This window comes from Tachyglossus aculeatus, chromosome 15, assembly GCF_015852505.1.
Source record: "Tachyglossus aculeatus isolate mTacAcu1 chromosome 15, mTacAcu1.pri, whole genome shotgun sequence".
Taxonomy (NCBI): Eukaryota; Metazoa; Chordata; class Mammalia; order Monotremata; family Tachyglossidae; genus Tachyglossus; species Tachyglossus aculeatus.
In genome coordinates, this window is record NC_052080.1 from 311,540 (window position 1) to 334,292 (window position 22,753).

The 22,753-nt window shown below is 47.3% G+C and overlaps 1 protein-coding gene across 1 annotated transcript in view; it reads right to left on the reverse strand.

Moving 5' to 3' along the window:
* The window catches only part of DMD (dystrophin), a 553,630-nt gene that overhangs the window by 285,676 nt on the left and 245,201 nt on the right, over nt 1-22,753 (reverse strand). The window contains exons 38-41 of the mRNA XM_038757068.1: nt 19,781-19,933; nt 18,580-18,762; nt 8,333-8,527; nt 3,456-3,628 (exon numbers count right to left, since the gene is read on the reverse strand). Of these exons, the coding sequence (XP_038612996.1) occupies nt 3,456-3,628; nt 8,333-8,527; nt 18,580-18,762; nt 19,781-19,933 (704 nt within the window). The remainder of the gene's footprint in view (nt 1-3,455; nt 3,629-8,332; nt 8,528-18,579; nt 18,763-19,780; nt 19,934-22,753) is intronic.

Below are 22,753 nucleotides of genomic sequence, written 5' to 3' on the forward strand. Positions count from 1 at the left end.
AAGTCAGGATTCGAACCCATGACCCTTGACTCCAAAGCCCGCGCTCTTTCCACTGAGCCACGCTGCTTCTCTTCTGCTTCATTAAATAGGGGATTAATGGCCCCTATTCAATGGACGGTCCAGTTTTGGTTCAGAGGGGGTCGGCGTCGCTGGAGGGGAGACCAGCCTCATCAGTCAATCTATGAGACGCAGCGCCACCGACGAAAAGCAGTGTGGCCTAGTGGTTAGCGCACAGGCCTCAGAGTTGGAAGGATCTGGGTTCTAATCTCAACTCCACCACCTAATAATAATAATGGCATCTATTAAGCGCTTACTATGCACACAGCACCAGTCTAACCACATACCTGTTGCGTGCCCGTGGGCTAGTCATTTCATTTCTAATCCCAAATCCACCACCTAATAATAATAATGGCATCTATTAAGCGCTTACTATGCACACAGCACCAGTCTAACCACATACCTGTTGCGTGCCCGTGGGCTAGTCATTTCATTTCTAATCCCAACTCCACCACCTAATAATAATAATGGCATCTATTAAGCGCTTACTATGAGCACAGCACCGGTCTAACCACAAACCTGTTGCGTGCCCGTGGGCTAGTCATTAATTTCTAATCCCAACTCCACCACCTAATAATAATGATGGCATCTATTAAGCGCTTACTATGTGCACAGCACCGGTCTAACCACATACATGTTGCATGCCCATGGGCTAGTCATTTAATTTCTAATCCCAACCCCACCACCTAATAATAATGATGGCATCTATTAAGCGCTTACTATGTGCACAGCACCAGTCTAGCCACATACCTGTTGCGTGCCCTTGGGATAGTCATTTCATTTCTAAACCCAACTCCACCACCTAATAATAATAGAGGAATCTATTAAGCGCTTACAATGTGCACAGCACCGGTCTAACCACATACATGTTGCATGCCTGTGGGCTAGTCATTTAATTTCTAATCCCAACTCCACCACCTAATAATAATAATGGCATCTATTAAGCGCTTACTATGTGCACAGCACTGGTCTAACCACATACCTGTTGCATGCCCGGGGGCTAGTCATTTAATTTCTAAACCCAACTCCACCACCTAATAATAATAATGGCATCTATTAAGCACTTACTATGTGCACAGCACCGTTCTAACCACATAAATGTTGCGTGCCCATGGGCTAGTCATTTCATTTCTAATCCCAACTCCACCACGTAATAATAATAATGGCATCTATTAAGCGCTTACTATGAGCACAGCACCGGTCTAACCACAAACCTGTTGCGTGCCCGTGGGCTAGTCATTAATTTCTAATCCCAACTCCACCACCTAATAATAATAATGGCATCTATTTAGCGCTTACTATGAGCACAGCACCGGTCTAACCACATACCTGTTGCGTGCCCGTGGGCTAGTCACTTAATTTCTAATCTCAACCTCACCACCTAATAATAACGATGGCATCTATTAAGGGCTTACTATGTGCACAGCACCTGTCTAACCATGTAAAAGTTGCATGCCAGTGGGCTAGTCATTTAATTTCTAATCTCAACTCCACCACCTAATAATAATAATGGCATTTATTAAGCGCTTACTATGCGCACAGCACCATTCTAACCACATAAATGTTGCATGCCCGTGGGCTAGTCATTTCATTTCTAATCCCAACCACACCACATAATAATGATAATGGCATTTATTAAGCACTTACTATGTGCACAGCACCGGTCTAACCACATACCTGTTGCATGCCCATGGGCTAGTCATTTAATTTCTAATCCCAACCCCACCACCTAATAATAATGATGGCATCTATTAAGCGCTTACTATGTGCACAGCACCGCTCTAACCACAAACCTGTTGCGTGCCCGTGGGGTAGTCATTTCATTTCTAATCCCAACCCCACCACCTAATAATAATAATGGCACCTATTAAGCGCTTACTATGTGCATAGTACCGTTCTAACCACATACCTGTTGCGTGCCCGTGGGCTAGTCATTTCATGTCTGTGTGCCTCAGTTCCCTCATCTGTAAAATGGGAATTAAAACTACAAGACCCATGTGGGACAGGGATTGGGTCCACCCTGACTAGCTTGTATCAAGCCCAGCGTTTAGCACAGTGCCTGGCACAGAGTAAGCACTAAGAGCCCAGGCTTTGGAGTCAGAGGTCATGAGTTCAAATCCCAGCTCCGCCAGCTGTCAGCCGTGTGACTTTGGGCAAGTCACTTCATTCATTCATTCAATCGTATTTTTTGAGTGCTTACTGTGTGCAGAGCACTGTACTAAGCGCTTGGGAAGCCCAAGTTGGCAACATATAGAGACGGTCCCTACCCAACTTCATCCCCACTTTACAGATAAGGGAACTGAGGCCTAGAGAACTTCATTCATTCATTCATTCATTCATTCATTCGCATTTATTGAGCACTTATGGTGTGCAGAGCACTGTACTAAGTGCTTGGGAAGTCCAAGTTGGCGACATATAGAGACAGTCCCTACCCGACAGCGGGCTCACTGTTCTAAGTGTTGGGGGGAATACAAGGTGATCAGGCTGTCGCACGTGGGGCTCACAGTCTTAATCCCCACTTTACAGATGAGGGAACTGAGGCCCAGAGAACTTCATTCATTCATTCATTCATATTTACTGAGCGCTTACTGTCTGCAGAGCACTGCACTAAGCACTTGGGAAGTCCAAGTTGGCGACATGCAGAGACGTCCCCAACCCAACTTCATCCCCGCTTTACAGATGAGTGAACTGAGGCCTAGAGAACTTCATTCACTCATTCATTCATATTTATTGAGCCCTTCCTGTGTGCAGAGCACAGTACTAAGCACATGGGAAGTCCAAGATGGCAACATATAGAGATGGTCCCTCCCCGACAGTGGGCTCCCTGTTCTAAGGGGGATACATGGTGATCAGGCTGTCCCACGTTGGGCTCACAGTCTTCATCCCCACTTTACAGATGAGGGAACTGAGGCCTAGAGAACTTCATTCATTCATTCATTCGTATTTACTGAGCGCTTACGGTGTGCGGAGCACTGGACTAAGCGCTTGGGAAGTCCAAGTTGGCGACGTATAGAGATGGTCCCTACCCGACAGTGGGCTCACTGTTCTAAAGGGGGATACAAGGTGATCAGGCTGTCCCACGTTGGGCTCACAGTCTTCATCCCCACTTTACAGATGAGGGAACTGAGGCCTAGAGAACTTCATTCATTCATTCATTCGTATTTACTGAGCACTTACGGTGTGCAGAGCACCGTACTAAGCGCTTGGGAAGTCCAAGTTGGCGACATATAGAGACGGTCCCTAGCCGACAGCGGGCTCCCGGTCCAGAAGGGCAGGATCCTGTGGGCGCGCTGCGGCCCCCCCCAGACCCCACCGCCCCCGGCCCGAATCCCGGTGTCCGTCACACGCGCGGGCGCGGGGGCGCGGGCGCGGGGGCGCGGGCCGAGCCGCTCGCTCACCCCTGCCGCTCTCCGTACTCCGCGTTGACTTGTTGCCACTGGCAGCCGAGGCGGGCGAGGGCCGCGGGGATCTCCAGGCGCTCCTCGGGCGCGGCGCCGCGCAGGGCGGCCTCCTCCTGGCCGCGGGCGGCCTCCAGTTGCTCGGCCCACTGCGCCAGCCGCTCCTTCACGCTCTGCAACGGCGACAGGTCCCGGGACAGCGTTAGTCGGCGCCGGGGTTACCCGAGGCCCAGCCCCAAACCCAGCTAGGAGGACGGGCTGGGGACCAGAAGGAGTCACTTAACTTGTCTGGGCCTCAGTCCCTCATCGGTAAAACGGGGATTAATAATACTACTGATAATAATGATGGCATTTATTAAGCTCTTACTATGTGCAAAGCACAGTTCTAAGCGCTGGGGAGGTTACAAGGTGATCAGGTTGTCCCACGGGGGGCTCACAGTCTTCATCCCCATTTTACAGATGAGGTAACTGAGGCCCAGAGAAGTGAAGTGACTTGCCCAAAGTCACACAGCTGACAACTGGTGGAGCCCCCCATGGGACAACCTGATCACCTTGTACATCCCCCAGCGCTCAAAACAGTGCTTTGCACATGGGAAGCACTTAACAAATTCATTCAATCGTATTTATTGAGCGCTTACTGTGTGCAGAGCACTGTACTAAGTGCTTGGGAAGTACAAGTCGGCAACATCTAGAGACGGTCCCTACCCAACAGTGGGCTCACAGTCTAGAAGACTGTGTTGCCAATTGTCAGCTGTGTGACCTTGGGCAAGTTGCTTCACTTCTCTGTGCCTCAGTTACCTCATCTGTAAAATGGGGATTAAGACTGTGAGCGTTCCCTTGGGACAACCTGATCACCTTGTATATCTCCCAGCGCTCAAAACAGTGCTTTGCACATTGGAAGCACTTAACAAATTCAATCATATTTATTGAGCGCTTACTTTGTGCAGAGCACTGTACTAAGCGCTTGGGAAGTACAAGTCAGCAACATACAGAGACAGTCCCTACCCAACAGTGGGCTCACAGTCCAGAAGACTGTGTTGCCAATTGTCAGCTGTGTGACTTTGGGCACGTCACTTCACGTCTCTGGGCCTCAGTTCCCTCATCTGTAAAATGGGGATGAAGACTGTGAGCACCCAGTGGGACAACCTGATCCCCTTGTAACCTCCCCAGCACTTAGAACAGTGCTTTGCACATAGTAAGTGCTTAATAAATGCCATTATAATTATTATTATTATTAAATATCATTATTGCTATTGTTGTTGATGACCACCCACTGGTCCCCTGTGATTATTATCGTTATTATTTTTATTAGTGTCAGCACTCATTATTTTCCTAGAGCTCTGTGCCAAACACAGTGTAGATACAAAGTAATCGGACTGGACACACTCCCTGTCCCACATGGGGCTCACAGTCTTAATCCCCATTTGACAGATGAGGTAACTGAGGCACAGAGAAGTGAAGGGGATTGCCCTGGGTCACACAGCAGGTATGTGGCAGAGCTGAGTTCAATAATAATAATAAAAATTATTATTTTTATTTTTAATAAAAAATAAGCAGCGTGGGGAAGCAGCACAGCTCAGTGGAAAGAGCCCGGTCTTTGGAGTCAGACGTCATGGGTTCAAATCCCGGCTCCGCCATTTGTCAGCTGTGTGACTTTGGGCAAGTCACTTCACTTCTCTGGGCCTCAGTGACCTCATCTGTAAAATCGGGATGAAGACTGTGCGCTCCCCGTGGGACAACCTGATCACCTTGTAACCTCCCCAGCGCTTAGAACAGTGCTTTGCACAAAGTAAGCGCTTAATAAATGCCATCATTATTTTTATTGAAAATAATAATAATAATGTGGTACTTCACTCATTCATTCATTCAATCATATTTATTAAGCGCTTACTGTGTGCGGAGCACTGTACTAAGCGCTTGGGAAGTACAATTCAGCAACAAATGGAGTGAATCTATTTAAAATGGGAATTGAGACTGTGGGCCCCATGTGGGACTGGAACTGCGTCCACCCCGATTTGCTTGCATCCACCCTAGAATTTAGTATGGATTTATTTATTTGTACATATTTATTCTATTTATTTTATTTTGTTAATATGTTTTGTTTTGTTCTCTGCCTCCCCCTTCTAGACTGTGAGCCTACTGTTGGGTAGGGACCGTCTCTGTTGTCGACTTGGACTTCCCAAGCGCTTAGTACAGTGCTCTGCACACAGTAAGCGCTCAATAAATACAATTGATGATGATGATGATGACTTGGACTTCCCAAGTGCTTAGTAGAGTGCTCTGTACACAGTAAGCGCTCAATAAATACGACTGAATGAATGAATGAAAATACCCTATTGAAACGGAGCACGATCTCTGTAATATCTATACTATCTCTATGGGTTATTTTGGATAGTTTTCACTAGAACGGCCATCAATTATTTTCACCGCATTAAAATCTCAGGCAAGGCGTCGAGCCCATTCACTGCCGCTTGATCCTCTGATTCATGCAAATATGTCAGGAATAAAATCAACCACAATTTAATTTCCAATCTTCCCAACCAGCAGCTGTACAATTTATGCACTGCTTTTCTATTTTTGCTGCTTGATAATGACAGTGATGAATGCCTCTCTGAGAAAATGCATATTCATTAACGAGACTCAAATGAAAACCATCCCTTGAAGAGAAAAAGCAGGGCCGGGGCCGGGGGAATGGGGAACTGGGGGAGACGGACTGAGGTGGGGAGGGAAATTCATCTCGGCATCGGCCGGCCCTGAGTCCCCGGGAGCCCCTCGGGGCTAATCAATATTTCAACCCCATGAAATCGAAGGCAACGATCAATCAATTATTGAGTGATGGACGACTGACCTATCGACTCGGTCGTACCGTGCTCAATAAGCACTCAATAATTACGACTGATCCATCGACAGATGGAATTTGCTGAATGCTGACGGTACGCCGAGCGCTGTATTAGGCGCCCGGGGGGAAAGCAGTCCAGTTGGTAGAGACGACCGCTCTCTTAGGGAGCAACACTTGCCGATGGCCAAGTATCAGAGGAGCGGCGGGGGCCACGGAGGCCGAAGGATCTGGGTTCTGATCCCGGCTCCACCACCCATCCGCTGCGGGACCTTGGACAAGTCACTTCACTTCTCTGGGCCTCAGTTCCCTCATCTGGAAAATGGGGATTGAGACTGTGAGGCTGTGGGACTGATTAGCTCGGCCAAGCACTGAAGACAGTGCCCGGTGCAGAGTAAGTGCTTAACAAATACCACGATCATTACGAAGCCTCCCAAGACAACTTTCAATTTTCCGGCCGGAGGAAACGAGGGGAAAGGAAGAAAGGAAAGCCCCCTGCGGCTGAGTTATCGATTTTGTCAACCAATCGAGGCAAAGGGAGGTCGGCCCTGGAAGCCTTTGGCCCTTCACGGCAAACAAAAGAAGTGAAGGTCCGGAGCTTTCAAAACAGTCCCAAAAGATGCGCATTTCAGAGAGACAAGTGGGGCCGACGCATGGCGTGGTTAAGCCTGTGTCATTTTCCTGCTTACTGGGCTTCATACGATTAATTTAGCTGTGCAGTTTTCTATGTGGTGTACGCTTCTCTGAAGCAAATCCGCTTTTCTCTTTGCTTAGGTAGAGCGGGGGATGAACCTCTAAGAAGGCACTGATTGAATAAAGTCCTATAGGTTATGGGTGCTTGGAGGGTTCCTCCACTTTCTTTTATCTCTTGGATTTTGAAGCTTTAGGAGGAAAATGCTTCTAAATGGATGTTTTGTGCACTTAAGATGGCCCCGAGATATGTCGGTCAATCCACCCGATTTACCTATGACACCTAACACATTCAAAACGGAGTTCCTTATCTCTCCATCTGAACCCTGTCCTCATCCTGACTTTCCTGTCACTGTAGACAGCACCGCCATCCTCCCTGTCTCCCAACCTTGATGGTATTCCAGAATCGTCACTCTTTCGCCACGTGTGTTCAATCCTGTCGGTTCAACCTTCATCGACTCCATCCAGACTGCTACCGAGCACTTATCCTATCTCTCCTTGATTTCCCGAATCAGCCTCCTTGCTGACCTCCCTGCCTCCCGTCTGTTCCCACTCCGGTTCAAATTTTACTCAGGTAGGTGGATGAATTTTTTTTACAACCCATGCTTCCCCCCTCCTCAAAAACTTCCAAAGGATGCCCGCCACCTCTGCGGCAAACAGAAACCCTTTCTCACCGGTTTTCAAGTACTCAATCGGTTCACACCCTCCCACCTCAGCTCCCTAATTTTCTACTCTAATCCAGCCCGCGCTCCTCACTCCAGTGCCAACCTATCACTCTACCTCGATCCCATCTATCTCACCGGCGACCGGCAACCGGAGAGAACAATATACCGGAGTTGTCAGGCACGTTCCTGCCCACAGCGAGCTCACAGTTCAGAGGGAGGGACACAAGTCAATGTAAATAAATAAATTCCGGACTTTTCGGTGAGCAAACGCGAAGCAACGAGCTTGCGAACTTTCTGGACGCTAACGTAAATAGATAAATTCCGGATTTTTTGGCGAGCAAACGCGAAGCAACGAGCTTGCCAACTTTCTCGACGCTAATGTAAATAGATAAATTCTGGAGTTTTCGGCGAGCAAACGCGAAGCAACGAGCTCGCGAACTTTCCGGACGCTAACGTAAATAGATAAACTCCGGATTTTTTGGCGAGCAAATGCAAAGCAACGAGCTCGCGAACTTTCCGGACGCTAACATACATAGATAAACTCCGGATTTTTCGGCAAGCAAACGCAAAGCAAGGAGCTCGCAAACTTTCCAGATGCTAATGTGAATGGATAAACTCCGGATTTTTCGGCCAGAAAACGCGAAGCAACGAGCTCGCGAACTTTCCTAGATATCCGGGGTTCTCACCTTCAAAGCCTCTTCCTGTTTGAAGAGGTTCTCGAAGTCTTTCGCGGAGAGGTCAGGAGAGCGGAGGAGACAGCCCACTTCGGAAAGGACCCGGGAGAGCCGCAGGAGCTCCACCAGGTAAGCGGAAGGCGCGGACGAGGCCTCCGGGGCCGGTTCCTCGGCCATGACGGTCGCCGTCTCCTCGTACAGGGTTTGCTGGTAGGGATACACAACGGAGGGGCTTATTGAGGCTTTTTCCGGGGGAGGCACGTTCGGGAACTCAATGGGACTATCGGCTCTCGGGCTACACTCGGCTGTAAGCAGGCCGCGATCACCAGAGGTCGAAAGGGATAAGACCGCGGACCCTCGGAAAGAGCAGTCGGCTCGGAAAACCCAAAACCACGCCCGAAACCGACAGCGAAGGGACGCTACGTGGACTGGTGGCCGCGGCTTCGGCCTTTCCACAGAAGAGATGAGCATTCAAGAGCCCATTTATCCAACCAAGAAAAGACCCACAGTTAAATTCTGTGCGAAAGCCCTCCGGATGACTGTGAACCCCGCTATCGGCCTTAATTGTGAACTGCTTCAATACCTATCAGTTTTGTTTAAAAGTCTATTGCCGATCATGGTGACTTCGAGTGAATTTTTAGCTGGCAGAAAACCCCAGACAGATGTTCAGAAAGACTTAAGATTATTCAGTGATGAATTTCTGGATGTTCCCTATTTAAACATCAGAGTTAATTCCCCTCTCATCCCTGAAAAACCATTTAACATGAGCATCGGTAAACAAATTGAATCCAAACAAACAGGTATCAATGTACGAATGGTAAAATCAGCTGTGTCGGGTACTTTATGCAATAATGCGATATGTAATCATGCAATACAGTTACACCATATTTTCTTCCTACTATAAGTGGATTTGCTCAAATGCTTTGCTCAGCAGGCTTCACACTGCAGGTATCCCGCAAGGAGCTCTGCATACACTGTACATGGAGTAATTCATTCATTCATTCACTCAATCGTATTTATTGAGTGCTTACTGTGTGCTGAGCACTGTACTAAGCACTTGGGAAATAGAAGTTGGCAACATAATAATAACAACAACAATAATAATAATAATTATGGCATTTGTTAATTGACAACCTTGTATCTACCCCAGGGCTTATAATAATAATAATGATGGCATTTATTAAGCGCTTACCATGTGCAAAGCACTGTTCTAAGCGCTGGGGAGGTTACAAGGTGATCAGGTTGTCCCACGGGGGGCTCACAGTCTTCATCTCCATTTTCCAGATGAGGTCACTGAGGCCCAGAGAAGTGAAGTGACTTGCCCAAAGTCCCACAGCTGATAACTGGCAGAGCCGGGATTCGAACCCCTGACCTCTGACTCCAAAGCCCGGGCTCTTTCCGCTGAGCCACGCTGCTTCCCTATCTGCATCACCACCTTGGGTTCATTCATTCATTCATTCAATCGTATTTATTGAGCGCTGACTGTGTGCAGAGCACTGTACTGAGCGCTTGGGAAGTACAAGCTGGCAACATTTGGAGACGGTCCCTACCCAACAGCGGGCTCACAGTCTGGAAGGGGGAGACAGAGAGCGAAACAAAACATATTAACAAAATAAATAGAATAAATATGTATAAATAAAATAAATAGAGTAATAAATGTGTACAAACATATATAGATATATCCAGGTGCTGTGGGGAGGGGAAGGAGGTAAGGCGTCAGGGGGATGGGGAGGGGGAAATGGTCCTCATGGTCAAGTGGGCACGGCTGTGGCCGGTGCGGGCGCTAAGAGGTGGTCACGGGTGGTCTGACCGAGCTGCCACGGATCATGAGGCTCCAATAATAATAATAATAACAATAATAATAATAATAGTGGCATTTATTATTCATTCAATCATATTTATTGAGCACTTACTGTGTGCAGAGCACTGAACTAAGCTCTTGGGAAGTACAAGTTGGCAACATACAGAGATGGTCCCTACCCAACAACGGGCTCACAGTCTAGAAGGGGGAGACAGAGAACGAAACAAAACATAGTAACAAAATGAAATAAATAGAATAAATGTGTCCAAATAAAACAGAGTAATAAATGCATACAAACATATATAGATATATCCTGGTGCTGTGGAGAGGGGATGGAGGTAAGGCGGGGAGGATGGGGAGGGGGAAATGGTCCTCATGGTCAAGTGGGCACGGCTGTGGCCAGCGCGGGCGCTAAGAGGAGGTCACGGGTGGTCTGACCGAGCTGCCACGGATCATGGGGCTCTAGTAATAATAATAATAATAACATTTATTATTCAATTATATTGAGCACTTACTGTATGCAGATCACTGTACTAAGCGCTTGGGAAGTCCAAGTCGGCAACATATAGAGACAGTCCCTACCCGACAGCGGGCTCACAGTCTAGAAGGGGGAGACAGACAACGGAACAAAATAACAAAATTAAATAGAATAGCCGGGATTTGAACCCCATGACCTCTGACTCCAAAGCCCGGGCTCTTTCCACTGAGCCACGCTGCTTCTCCAATAATAATAACAATAATAATAATAATGATGATGGCATTTGTTAAGCGCTTATTTTGTGCAAGGCACTGTTCTAAGCGCTGGATGAGCTCTCACCCCCGAAATAATGGTCTGGAGGCAAGGATTTGGAGGTCAGATGGACCCCTGGCCACCATTCATGGCAGGAAACCCCGTGGAACCTCGCTACTCTCCTCCTTCATTCATTCAATCATATTTATTGAGTGCTTACTGTGTGCAGAGAACTGTACTGAGCGCTTGGGAAGTACAAGTCGGTGACCTATAGAGACGGTCCCTACCCAACAGCGGGCTCACAGGCTAGAAGGGGGAGACACACAACGCAACAAAATATATTGACAAAATAAAATAAATACAATAGCTGGGATCTGAACCCATGACCTCTGACTCCAAAGCCCGGGCTCTTTCCACTGAGCCACGCTGCTTCTCCAATAATAATAACAATAATGATGGCATTTGTTAAGCGCTTACTATGTGCAGAGCACTGTTCTAAACGCTGGATGAGCTCTCACCCCCCGAAATAATGGTCTGGAGGCAAGAATTTGGACGTCAGATGGGCCCCTGGCCACCATTCACGGCAGGAAACCCCGTGGAACCTCGCTACTCTCCTCCTTCATTCATTCAATCGTATTTCTCGAGCGCCGACTGTGTGCAGAGCACTGTACTAAGCGCTACGGCCCACATACTTTGCTCCTCTAGGGCCAGCCTGCTCACTGGACCTCCGCCTCCGACCTCTCGCCGAGATCCTGCTTCTGGCCTGAAATCAATCAGTCAATCAATCATTTGTATTTATTGAGCGCTTACTGTGTGCAGAGCACTGTACTAAGCCCTCCCTTCTCGTAGAGACACGCGGCGTGGCTCAATCAATCAATCAATCAATCAATTGTATTTATTGAGCGCTTACTGTGTGCAGAGCACTGTACTAAGTGCTTGGGAACTCCAAGTTGGCAACACATAGAGACGGTCCCTACCCAACAGTGGGCTCACAGTCTAGAAGGGGGAGACGGAGAATAAAACCAAACATACTAACAAAATAAAATAGATAGAATAGATATGTACAGGTAAAATAAATAAATAGAGTAATAAATATGTACGAACATATATCCATATATACAGGTGCTGTGGGGAAGGGAAGGAGGTAAGATGAGGGGGTTGGAGATGGGGACGAGGGGGTGGCTCAGTGGCTAGTCCATGAGCCTGGGAGTGGTGAGGATGCGGATTCTAAACCTGACCCTGCTTCCGGTGCACTGCGTGACCCCGGACAAGTCACTGAACTGGGCCTCAGTTTCCTCATCTGTAAAACGGAGATTAAGAGCATGAGCTCCGTGTGGGACAGGCTTTGGATCTGACCCTATCTGCTTGTATCCACCCCAGTCACTCAATCGCATTTATTGAGTGCTTACTGTGTGCAGAGAACTGTACTAAACGCTTAGATCTTAGTATGGGAGAGCGTCGGGCGTGAAGCAGCATGGCCTAGTGGCAAGACATAGCCTGGGGCATCAGAGGTAGTGGGTTCTAATCCCGCCTTCACCACCTGTCTGCTGTGTGACCTTGGGCAAGTCACTTGGCTTCTCTGGGCCTGTTACCTCATCCGCAAAATGGGAGTTGAAACTGTGAGCCCCACGTGGGACAAACTGCTCACCTGGCATCTACCCCAGTGCTTAGAACAGTGTTTGGCACACAGTAGACTGTGAGCCCACTTCTAGACTGCTAGCCCACTATTGGGTAGGGACCGTCTCTATATGTTGCCAACTTGTAATAATAATAATAATAATGGCATTTGTTAAGCGCTCACTATGTGCAGAGCACTGTTCTAAGCGCTAAGGGGGAATACAAGGTGATCAAGTTGTCCCACGTGGGGCTCACAGTCTTAATCCCCATTTTACAGATGAGGGAACTGAGGCTCAGAGAAGTTAAGTGACTTACCCAAGGTCACACACACAGTAGACATCTGGCGGAGTCAGGATTCGAACCCATGACCTCTGACTCCAAAGCCCGTGCTCTTTCCACTGAGCCATGCTGCTTCTCTTGTACTTCCCAAGTGCTTAGTACAGTGCTCTGCACACAGTAAGCGCTCAATAAATACAATGGAATGAATGAACAAATACCATCATTATTATCGTAAACACTTAACAAATACCACCAATTTTTTTTAACTGGGAAAGACACTTCAGCATTCACTGGAGGAATCTATTAATAATAATAATAATGATGACGGCATTTATTAAGCTCTTACTATGTGCAAAGCACTGTTCTAAGCGCTGGGAAGGTTACAAGGTGATCAGGTTGTCCCACGGGGGGCTCACAATCTTAATCCCCATTTTATAGATAAGGGAACTGAGACTCAGAGAAGTTAAAGTGACTTACCCAAAGTCACCCGGCTGACAATTGGCAGAGCCGGGATTTGAACCCACGACCTCTGACTCCAAAGCCTGCGCGCTTTCCATTGAGCCACGCTGGACTTGGGTTCTAATCCTCATCCTTCCACTTGTCTGCTGGATAATAATAATAATGATGGCATTTATTAAGCGCTTACTATGTGCAAAGCACTGTTCTAAGTGCTGGGGAGATTACAAGGTGATCAGATTGTCCCACAGGGGGCTCACGGTCTTAATCCCCATTTTACAGATGAGGGGACTGAGGCCCAGTGAACTGAAGTGACTTGCCCAAAGTCACCCAGCTGACAATTGGCAGAGCCGGGATTTGAACCCACGACCTCTGATTCCAAAGCCCGGGCTCTTTCCGCTGAGCCGCGCTAATCTATGGTGATCGTCTTGAGATAAAAACAAAAATAAACCATGCCACGGCAGGGACACGGACAGCCAAGAAGATATTGAAAGAAAAGAATGGCTCCCCTGCATGATTTCCAATTTGAGTACGTGAAAATCGTTTCAAATAAATAACCCAACTGACAATACAGTGTGCTTGTTTTCTCTTCCGTATATCTAAATAATGTACTCTTATTGAAATTAACTCTTTTCATTTGAATTTTATTAACTCTGCCCTGAATAATTAGACCCTCCTACGTTCGATGTGTACAAATCCGGTCTAATCTTTGGAAAATCAGTCTTCCCTCATTAGTATTCCTTTCCTGCCTTAGGTCATTACGGACCCTTTTGTATCGTTAACGCTACAACAGTGCTGTATCCATACTGATTCACCGTCTAACTCTTTCTTTAAGACTTCATAAACAAAGGGAAGGTGGGCATAGAATATCCTTAATTTATAGGAACAAAATGCCAACAGATTGACTAAGAACATTATGGACAGGAAAGCATGCCTATCAATTCTCCCACGGATTTAGTGCAGTACGTAGTTATTACTCTATTTTCTTTGTACGTATTTATTCCATTTATTTTATTTTGTTAATATGTTTTGTTTTGTTGTCCGTCTCCCCCTTCTAGACTGTGAGCCCGCCGTTGGGTAGGGACCGTCTCTAGATGTTGCCAACTTGGACTTCCCAAGCGCTTAGTACAGTGCTCTGCACACAGTAAGCGCTCAATAAACACGATTGAATGAATGAATGAATGAATACTCTCAGCACACAGAACGTGCTCAATAAATACGACTGATTGATCAATACCATTCATTCATTCAATCGTATTTATTGAGCGCTTACTGTGTGCAGAGCACCGTAATAAGCGCTTGGGAAAGTACAATACAACAATAATCAAATTTCCTGCCCACATCAAGCTTACAGGCTAGAGGTGGGGAGACAGACATACGATTGAATGAATGAATGAATGAATGTGGGGGTTTATATTTTTGCTCCATCTTTCCTCATGTGTCTGTCACCAACGCTTCGAAACACGCTTATTGTGAACCCCTTGGGGAGCAGGGACCCCACAATAATAATAATAATAGGGGACGGGACACCTAATAGTTATTTTAATCTTTGTGGGATTTCACTTTTTCACTTTATCTTTCTATTTCATCTGTTCTAAGCGCTGGTACTTAGTAGAGCGCTCTGCATTGACTGAATGGTTGATTGGGAAAATCTACTGACCTATAGGTAGACTGTGAGCCCACTGTTGGGTAGGGACCGTCTCTATATGTTGCCAACTTGTACTTCCCAAGCGCTCAGTACAGTGCTCTGCACACAGTAAGCGCTCAATAAATATGATTGATTGATTGATTGATAATAATAATGATAATAATGATGGCACTTGTTAAGCACTTACCATGTGCGAAGCACTGTTCAAAGCGCCGGGGGGATACAAGGTGATCAGGTTGTCCCACGTGGGGCTCACACTTCATCCCCATTTTACAGATGAGGGAACTGAGGCCCAGAGAAGAGAAGTGACTTGCCCAAAGTCACACAGCTGACGTTGGGTAGGGACCGTCTCTATATGTTGCCAGCTTGTACTTCCCAAGTGCGTAGTACAGTGCTCTGCACACAGTAAGCGCTCAATAAATAAGATTGATTGATCTTTAAATGAGGTGACCATCAGGCCAATGCCATAAATAACCATTGTAGTATATGTTAAGTGCTGACAACATGACAAGCATTCATTCACTCATTCAATCGTATTTATTGAGCGCTTACCGTGTGCAGAGCGCTGTACTAAGCGCTTGGAAACACAGAGCCCACTCTTCTAGACTGTGAGCCCACTGTTGGGTAGGGACCGTCTCTATATGTTGCCAACTTGTACTTCCCAAGCGCTTAGTACAGTGCTCTGCACACAGTAAGCGCTCAATAAATACGATTGATTGATTGATAGATAGAGACGGTCCCTACCCGACAGCGGGCTCACAGTCTAGAAGGGGGAGACAGACAACAGAACAAAACATATTAACAAAATAAAATAAGTAGAATAAATACGTACAAATAAAATAGAGTAATAGGATGGATGCAATGTGCGTAGAATCTGCCCAGCATAGTGGATAGAGCCCAGGCCCGGGGGTCAGAGGACCTGGGTTCAAATCCCGACCCCGTCCCTCGTCCGCTGTGTGACCTTGGGCAAATCACTGTACTTCTCCGTCTCGCTGACAGCCACAATTATCTCATTTGTTAAAAGGGGATTAAAGCTGTGAGCCCCGTGGGGGACAGGGGATGGGTCCAGCCCAGATATCCTGCATCTATCCCAGCCCTTAGTACAGTGTTCAACTTCCTGTATTCATTCATGCAATCGTATATATTGAGCACTTACTGTGTGCAGAACACTGTACTAAGCACTTGGGAAATCCAAGTTGGCAACATCTAGAGACGGTCCCTACCCAACAGCGGGCTCACAGTCTAGAAGGCGGGTTATTCATTCAATCGTATTTATTGAGCGCTTACTGTGTGCAGAGCACTGTACTAAGCGCTTGGGAAGTCCAAGTCGGCAACATCTAGAGACGGTCCCTACCCGACAACGGGCTCACAGTCTAGAAGGGGGGGACAGACAACAGAACAAAACATGGAGACGGGTGTCAAAATCATCAGAACCGACAGAATTATGGCTATATAATAATAATAGCATTTATTATGCACTTGCTATGTGCAAAGCACTGTTCTAAGTGATAGGGAGTTTACAATGTGATCAGGCTGTCCCACGAGGGGCTTGCAGTCAATCCCCATTTTACAGATGAGGGAACTGAGGCTCAGAGAAGTTAAGTGACTTGCCCAAAGTCACACAGCTGACAACTGGCAGAGCAGGGATGCACATACTACTACTACTACTACTACTAATAATAATAATAATAATGGCATTTGTTAAGCGCTTACTATGCGCAAAGCACTGTTCTAAGAGCTGGGGAGGATACAAGGTGATCAGGTTGTCCCACGTGGGGCTTACAGTCTTAATCCCCATTTTACAGATGAGGTAACTGAGGCCCAGAGAAGTTAAGTAACTTGCCCAAAGTCACACAGCTGACAGTGGGTGGAGCTGGGACTTGAACCCATGACCTCTGACTCCAAAGCCCGTGCTCTATTCACTGAGCTACGCTGCTTCTCTATGATGCACATCATACGTGAATAATATATGCACATCATAGCAAAATAAATGGAATAGTAAATATGTTCAAGTGAAATAAATAGAGTAATACATCAGTACAAATTCCCTAGGGTTGATTTTCCCACTTGTAGGCGCTCAAGGAATACCATCATTATTAAATGCCACCATTAGACTCTCCTTTTTGGCCTAGGTTTGCTCTGAACATTGCCCACAGGGTGGATTTGCTGATTTTCCCACTTGTAGGCGCTTAACGAATACCACCATTATTAAATGCCATCATTAGACTCTCCTTTTTGGCCTAGATTTGCTCTGAACGCTGCCCACAGGGTGGATTTGCTGATTTTCCCACTTGTAGGCACTTAACGAATACCAACATTATTATATGCCATCATCAGACTCTCCTTTTTGGCCTAGATTTGCTCTGAATGTTGCCCACAGGGTGGATTTGCTGATTTTCCCACTTGTAGGCGCTTAACGAATACCAACATTATTAAATGCCATCATCAGACTCTCCTTTTTGGCCCAGATTTGCTCTGAACGTTGCCCACAGGGTGGATTTGCTGCAGCGGTGGTGATTTAGGGGCTCCTGCCTGCAACTGGAAGCAGGACGGGGAAGTGCAACTTTTCAGAGACGTTATCTGCGTCGTGCTCACTAAGCGCCAGGCAATGTACTAAGGGCGGGGACAGATGCAGGATCATTGGGTGGGACTCAATCTCTGTCCCACAAGGGGCTCGCAGCTTTAGTCCCCATTTAGCAGATGAGGTTAACTGAGGCCCAGAGATGTAAAGCGATTTGCTCAAGGTCACCTAGGCGGCAAGAGGCAGAACTGGGATCAGAACCGACTCCCAAGCCTGGGCTCTTTCCCCTGGATCTCTTCCCAGTTCTACGGTCCACTGAGCTGCAAGGGACAGGATAGCTGAGCTTTCCCCGACATGCGGACGCTAACTTATCTACAGCCACGGGAAAGGCTCGTTATAGGGTTTTATGGGGATTTTCAGGGTGGGTTGTTTCGGTCAAAGGCTCGGTGGCGACGTCTTCTCCGTGTTTTCCGCTAAAACCCAAAAGTCAAGTAAGGAAGGGAGGCCAAGCCAACGTCCATGGGTTTACCTCACAACAAACAACGGCCGTAGACGGATGCCGTTTCTCCCAACGGCACCGACGCATCCCGTCCATCCCGGTGCTCGTGAACGCTGGCCATTGCTGCTCTTCTCGCTTCCCAGTGTTTCCAGGGAAACCACGGCAGTATCCACCACCGGCCCCTCGCTCCCCGATCATCCAAAACCACTTCCCAGGGGCCCAACACCACCTCCACCCCCTCGACGGCGGAGTTTGTAAGAAAAGAAGGACCGCGGTCGGGGGGGAGGAAGGAGGAGGAGAAGAACAACCACAGCAACGTATGCCACCTATTTACTGAGCACGCAAAAAAGAGAATTAAAATCGGCGTGGGATGATCCTGGGAGAGAGCGGTACCGCTTCCTGGATTAGACGGGTAAATCAAAGAAGGCGGATGGGTGACAAGCTGACAGGTTCACGGTTCTAATGTCATGGAAAAACGATGAGGCAACAGAAATCGAGATGCACGCTCCCTGCCTGCTCCCGGGCCTGCTTCGGGTCGGGGTCGGGGCTCGGGCGCTCGGACTCTCTCTGAAGGTCGGAATCGGGGCCATGCCGGGGCCGGCTGCCGGGAGGGCGGCCCCGGGACCTGCCCTTCTCCCTCACGGTTAGTAGGACTCGGTTAGTAAGAGGAGAGGTCGCAAACGCACGGGTTTGCCGATAGCAACTCACAATTTGTGCATAGTTGAGTCGTCGGAACTGAGCAAATTTGCTCTCAATTTCCCGCCAGCGCTGGCTGAGCTGGATCCGGGTTGGCTCCACGGCCCGTGCGGCCCCGGCCGCAGACAAGCTCTCGGCTTGCCTGTTCACGGCCTTCAGCTCTTCCTTCTTCTGCTGCCATTCGCGGTCAATCTCCTGGTGAGCAAAACCAATACAGGGCCCAGGGCGGTTAGCTAACTGGATCAAACTCCTCGCAAGCAGCAGCAAATACTCTTTCCGAGCTCCGGACGGGCTTTCTGCCTTAGCATCGAGGTGGGCGGGGGACGTGTCCTGTGCACTGTGCCCTCCCAAGCGCTCAGGTCAGTGCTCCGCACGCAGTAAGCCCTCGAGATATACGATCGATCGGTCGACTGACGGACTGACCGACTGATTAGCGTCGCCGTCCGAGACGCACCACTCTGGCTGGCTTCTAAGAGGAAAGGGGAACGCATCGAGTGGCCAGTCTCTTCTCATTCGCTCGGGCTGAGACATTTTAAGCAGAAGGCGCGGCTGGGAGCGATCCAAAACCAGTCCGGCATTCTCTTCTTGCTTTCTTAACCCTCGCGCGTGGTTCTGGGGTAGACGACTGGCATGCTTTACTCAAAATGGCCTTGGGGGCGGGGAGGGGGGGGGCCTGGGGGAGACTCAGAGGCCGTGCGAAAAGGGAGCTAATTCCTCCTTCCCGTTCCCAGAAACCCAGCGGAGAATGGAAGCAAAAGAAGAGAGCGTCAGCGAGAACGGGCAAAATCTTCCGACAACATGGAAATCAATCTACAGAGATCGGACAGAGATGGATGGCCAGGCCCCGGTGAGATGGATGTGCTAAAGGGGAAGCAGCCGCCCGTGGACCGCTAAGTCATTTGTTCATCTGGAACGAAGATACACAGAGTCAATTACAGGCTTGACTACGGAACACGTGGCGTTCCTTAATACGTTGCAACCGGCCACCGATCGGACGCCGCGTTCGTTAAGCCGTGAGTCACTCGAGTAGCATTTCATTCACTCAAACATCGATAGAAACAGAATACGAGGCGACGTGTCAAATCAAAGAGACTGCCAGAGTAGAGAACGAGTAAACGAAGAGCTTGACTTAAGAGGAGGGACCTCTGATTTACTCTGAAGTTAACGAAACGCGACGTCAAAATCGACACTCGACATCTCGAGGCGGCGTTACCTTTAGCTTCCGTTCATCTCGGGGCTCGGGGAGGCTGGCCAACTTTCTCTCAATGTCATCCAAGCACTTCAATAGGTCGTCCGCCTGCCTCTTGTACTGATACCATTGGGGAGAAATCTCGAGAGCCTTATTTCTTCTCTGAGACCTCAAATCCTGTTCATAGTGCAGACATGATTCGAAGATCAATAACATTGAACGGGGACACACGCTTCTGGTGCCGATGTACATTACTGAGAGTACAGCCGGGATTTCCCAGAGGGAGAGTGCTTAGAATTGAAAGGCACAGACGGATGCTTCCACTAGCCATGCATCACAGGGACATGGGTGAGTTACGCGTAAACGCCGAATAGGTGACGGTCGTATCGGGCCAATCCGCCTCTGGCAAAGAAGACCTTAATGAGGTGAGAGTGGGTTTGGGGGAACTCTAAGAAGGAGAAGGAACGATGGGCTCTCTCCCCTCAAGACTCTTTAGTGCCTCTCTCTAATATCCCCTTTCTGGCTCTGTCCAGACACCAATCCTATACCGCCCCGCAAATTTCTACCGTGCCCCCAGCCTGCCTCTGCTTTCGCCCTTCATCCTTTCAATCTCTTCCATTTTAGGAACAAGTTCTGAGGCTAAGTACGTAGCCACATTGGTGCAAACCACCTAACTCCTCCATTCCCCCTCCAGGAAATGGTTCTTCAAGGCCCAACTGACTCTGATAGTGACTCTGATTTCCAATCTTGCACAAAACTTGTTTTATCTATCTATCTATCTATCTATCTATATAAAACAAGTTTTGCGCATGATTGGAAATCAGAGTCACTATCTGAGTCAGTGATATATATGTATATATATATATGTGTATATATGTATATATAGATAGATATAGATATATACATAGATAGATATACATAGATATAGATATATACATAGATATAGATATATACATAGATATAGATAGATATAGATATAGATAGATAGATATAGATAGATAGATAGATAGAAAGTACAAGCACTTAGTACAGTGCTCTGCACACAGTAAGCGCTCAATAAATACAATTGATTGATTGATAGATATATCTATATATAGAGTATATATATTCAGAGTATATCTATCTAATATATATAATATATATATATTAGACAGATAGATATAGATAGATGGATGGATAGATAGATAGATAGATAGATAGATAGATAGATAGATAGATATAGATATATAGGCTTACATGGCCACAGAAGCAGCAGGTCACTTTTATTTTTCAGTATAAAGCACTTTGCATGATGAAACCTTCTTGGACGCATAAACGTTTTGCAAGAATGATGACCTGATACCCATTCTGGAAGTCGCTTTATAGCTCCCTGAACTTCAGTAGAATCCTCGATACTGGCTCAGTGGGCTTTACCGAGTACTCACAAAACGTTCAGTGATTAGTACATTTCTGTGAGCTGCCCGGCCATCTCACTGGCGTTCTCCAAGTAAGGCCAATTAAGATTCTTGTGCCTGCTGGTTAAAGGATGGGATTAGCCCTGTGGTTTCCCCTTGCATTTGGACAGAAAAATCATCCCTGTCTTCCCATCTTCTGGAGAACGCTATTGTTCAAAAAATAGTAAATGGTTCATTTGGGATCTTTTTCTTTTTTAAAATCTAGAAGAAAAATACGTGTTTCGTATCTCTATGAATTTAAAACAATCCTCCTAATCCAAAATGGCTTCTTTACCTTCAGGTAAAAAAGGAAAAACTGTTCTACCTGTTTCTCATCTTTGGGATTTCCTTGAGCTGGTGGGGAATCTCCTGAGATGTCCTTACCAGAATTCTCTGGAGGAGAAAAATGAACAAACCACCCCATCTTGGCCCACGCTGCCAGTGTAACGGGGCCCTCACGACTCAGGGCACGGTTTCCACGTAACCCGGGGCCAGCACAAACATTATCTGTGTCAACAGCTCAGGCTGATCCAGAGGAAGTCTGACAATTTAGAAACCATCAGAAAGAAGCAGGATGAAGCAGTGAGGCCTAATGGAACCAGCAGAGATCTGGCAGTTAAAGGATCTGGGTTCTTAACCACTGGCCTCCTAAGTATCCCTGGGCAAGTTGCTCAACTTCTGTGTGCCTCAACTTACCTCACCTGCAAAGTACTTAGGCTGTGAGCCTCTCGTGGGACAGGGACTGTGTCCACCCTGATTAAATAGTATCTACCCCAGAGGTTAGAACAGTGGTTTGCATGTGTTAAGTGCTCTAATATATAATAATAATAAAGTAAGGATTAAATAGCTGTTCTCCCTCCTACTTTGATGGTGAAAATTACTCGTCAAAGTGGCTACGTCCGAACCAATTTTCTGGCACCTTCCCTAGTGTTTGATACAGTGCTTGGCACAGAGTATGCACTTAATGAATGCCCAAATCATTAATATTGTTATTATTATGACCATCATTAATAATAGGATAATGGGGTGTTTTGGCTAAACGGGGTCTCAGGAGGGGGTGGGCACCATCACCTAGGCATTCACCCTGCTGTGATATTCAGGCTTATTTGAGGGAGAATTCCAGTTGGAAATGTTTATTTTGCCCAGCCCGGGTCATTTGGATAACTCCTTGAGAGCTTCATTATTTTCAACCTCTAGCTACTGCAGTGGTCACAACAGTGTTTGACACAAAGGGAGTGCTCAACAAATACTATAAAAAAGACGGATTTCAAAAACACCCACGGGATGGCCTTGGTGACGGCCTCGTGACTTTGGGCCTGAAGAGATGGGTTAGGGTTTCCCGATTTTTTTAGGAACTAGCAAACTCTCTCATAGCAGCTGGGGGTGGAAACGCTGACCAAATTCCACAGGATCAGGCTCGCCGCAGCTACCCTTCCCTTTCCGCTGCACCGTATGGCCATTTTCTGCAAGATACAGAAAATTCCAAACTCCCTCGCCACAGTGATGGCATTGGTGGAGGCACTAATCTCCAAACGACCAACTTCCCACCACCACATTTCCCTTA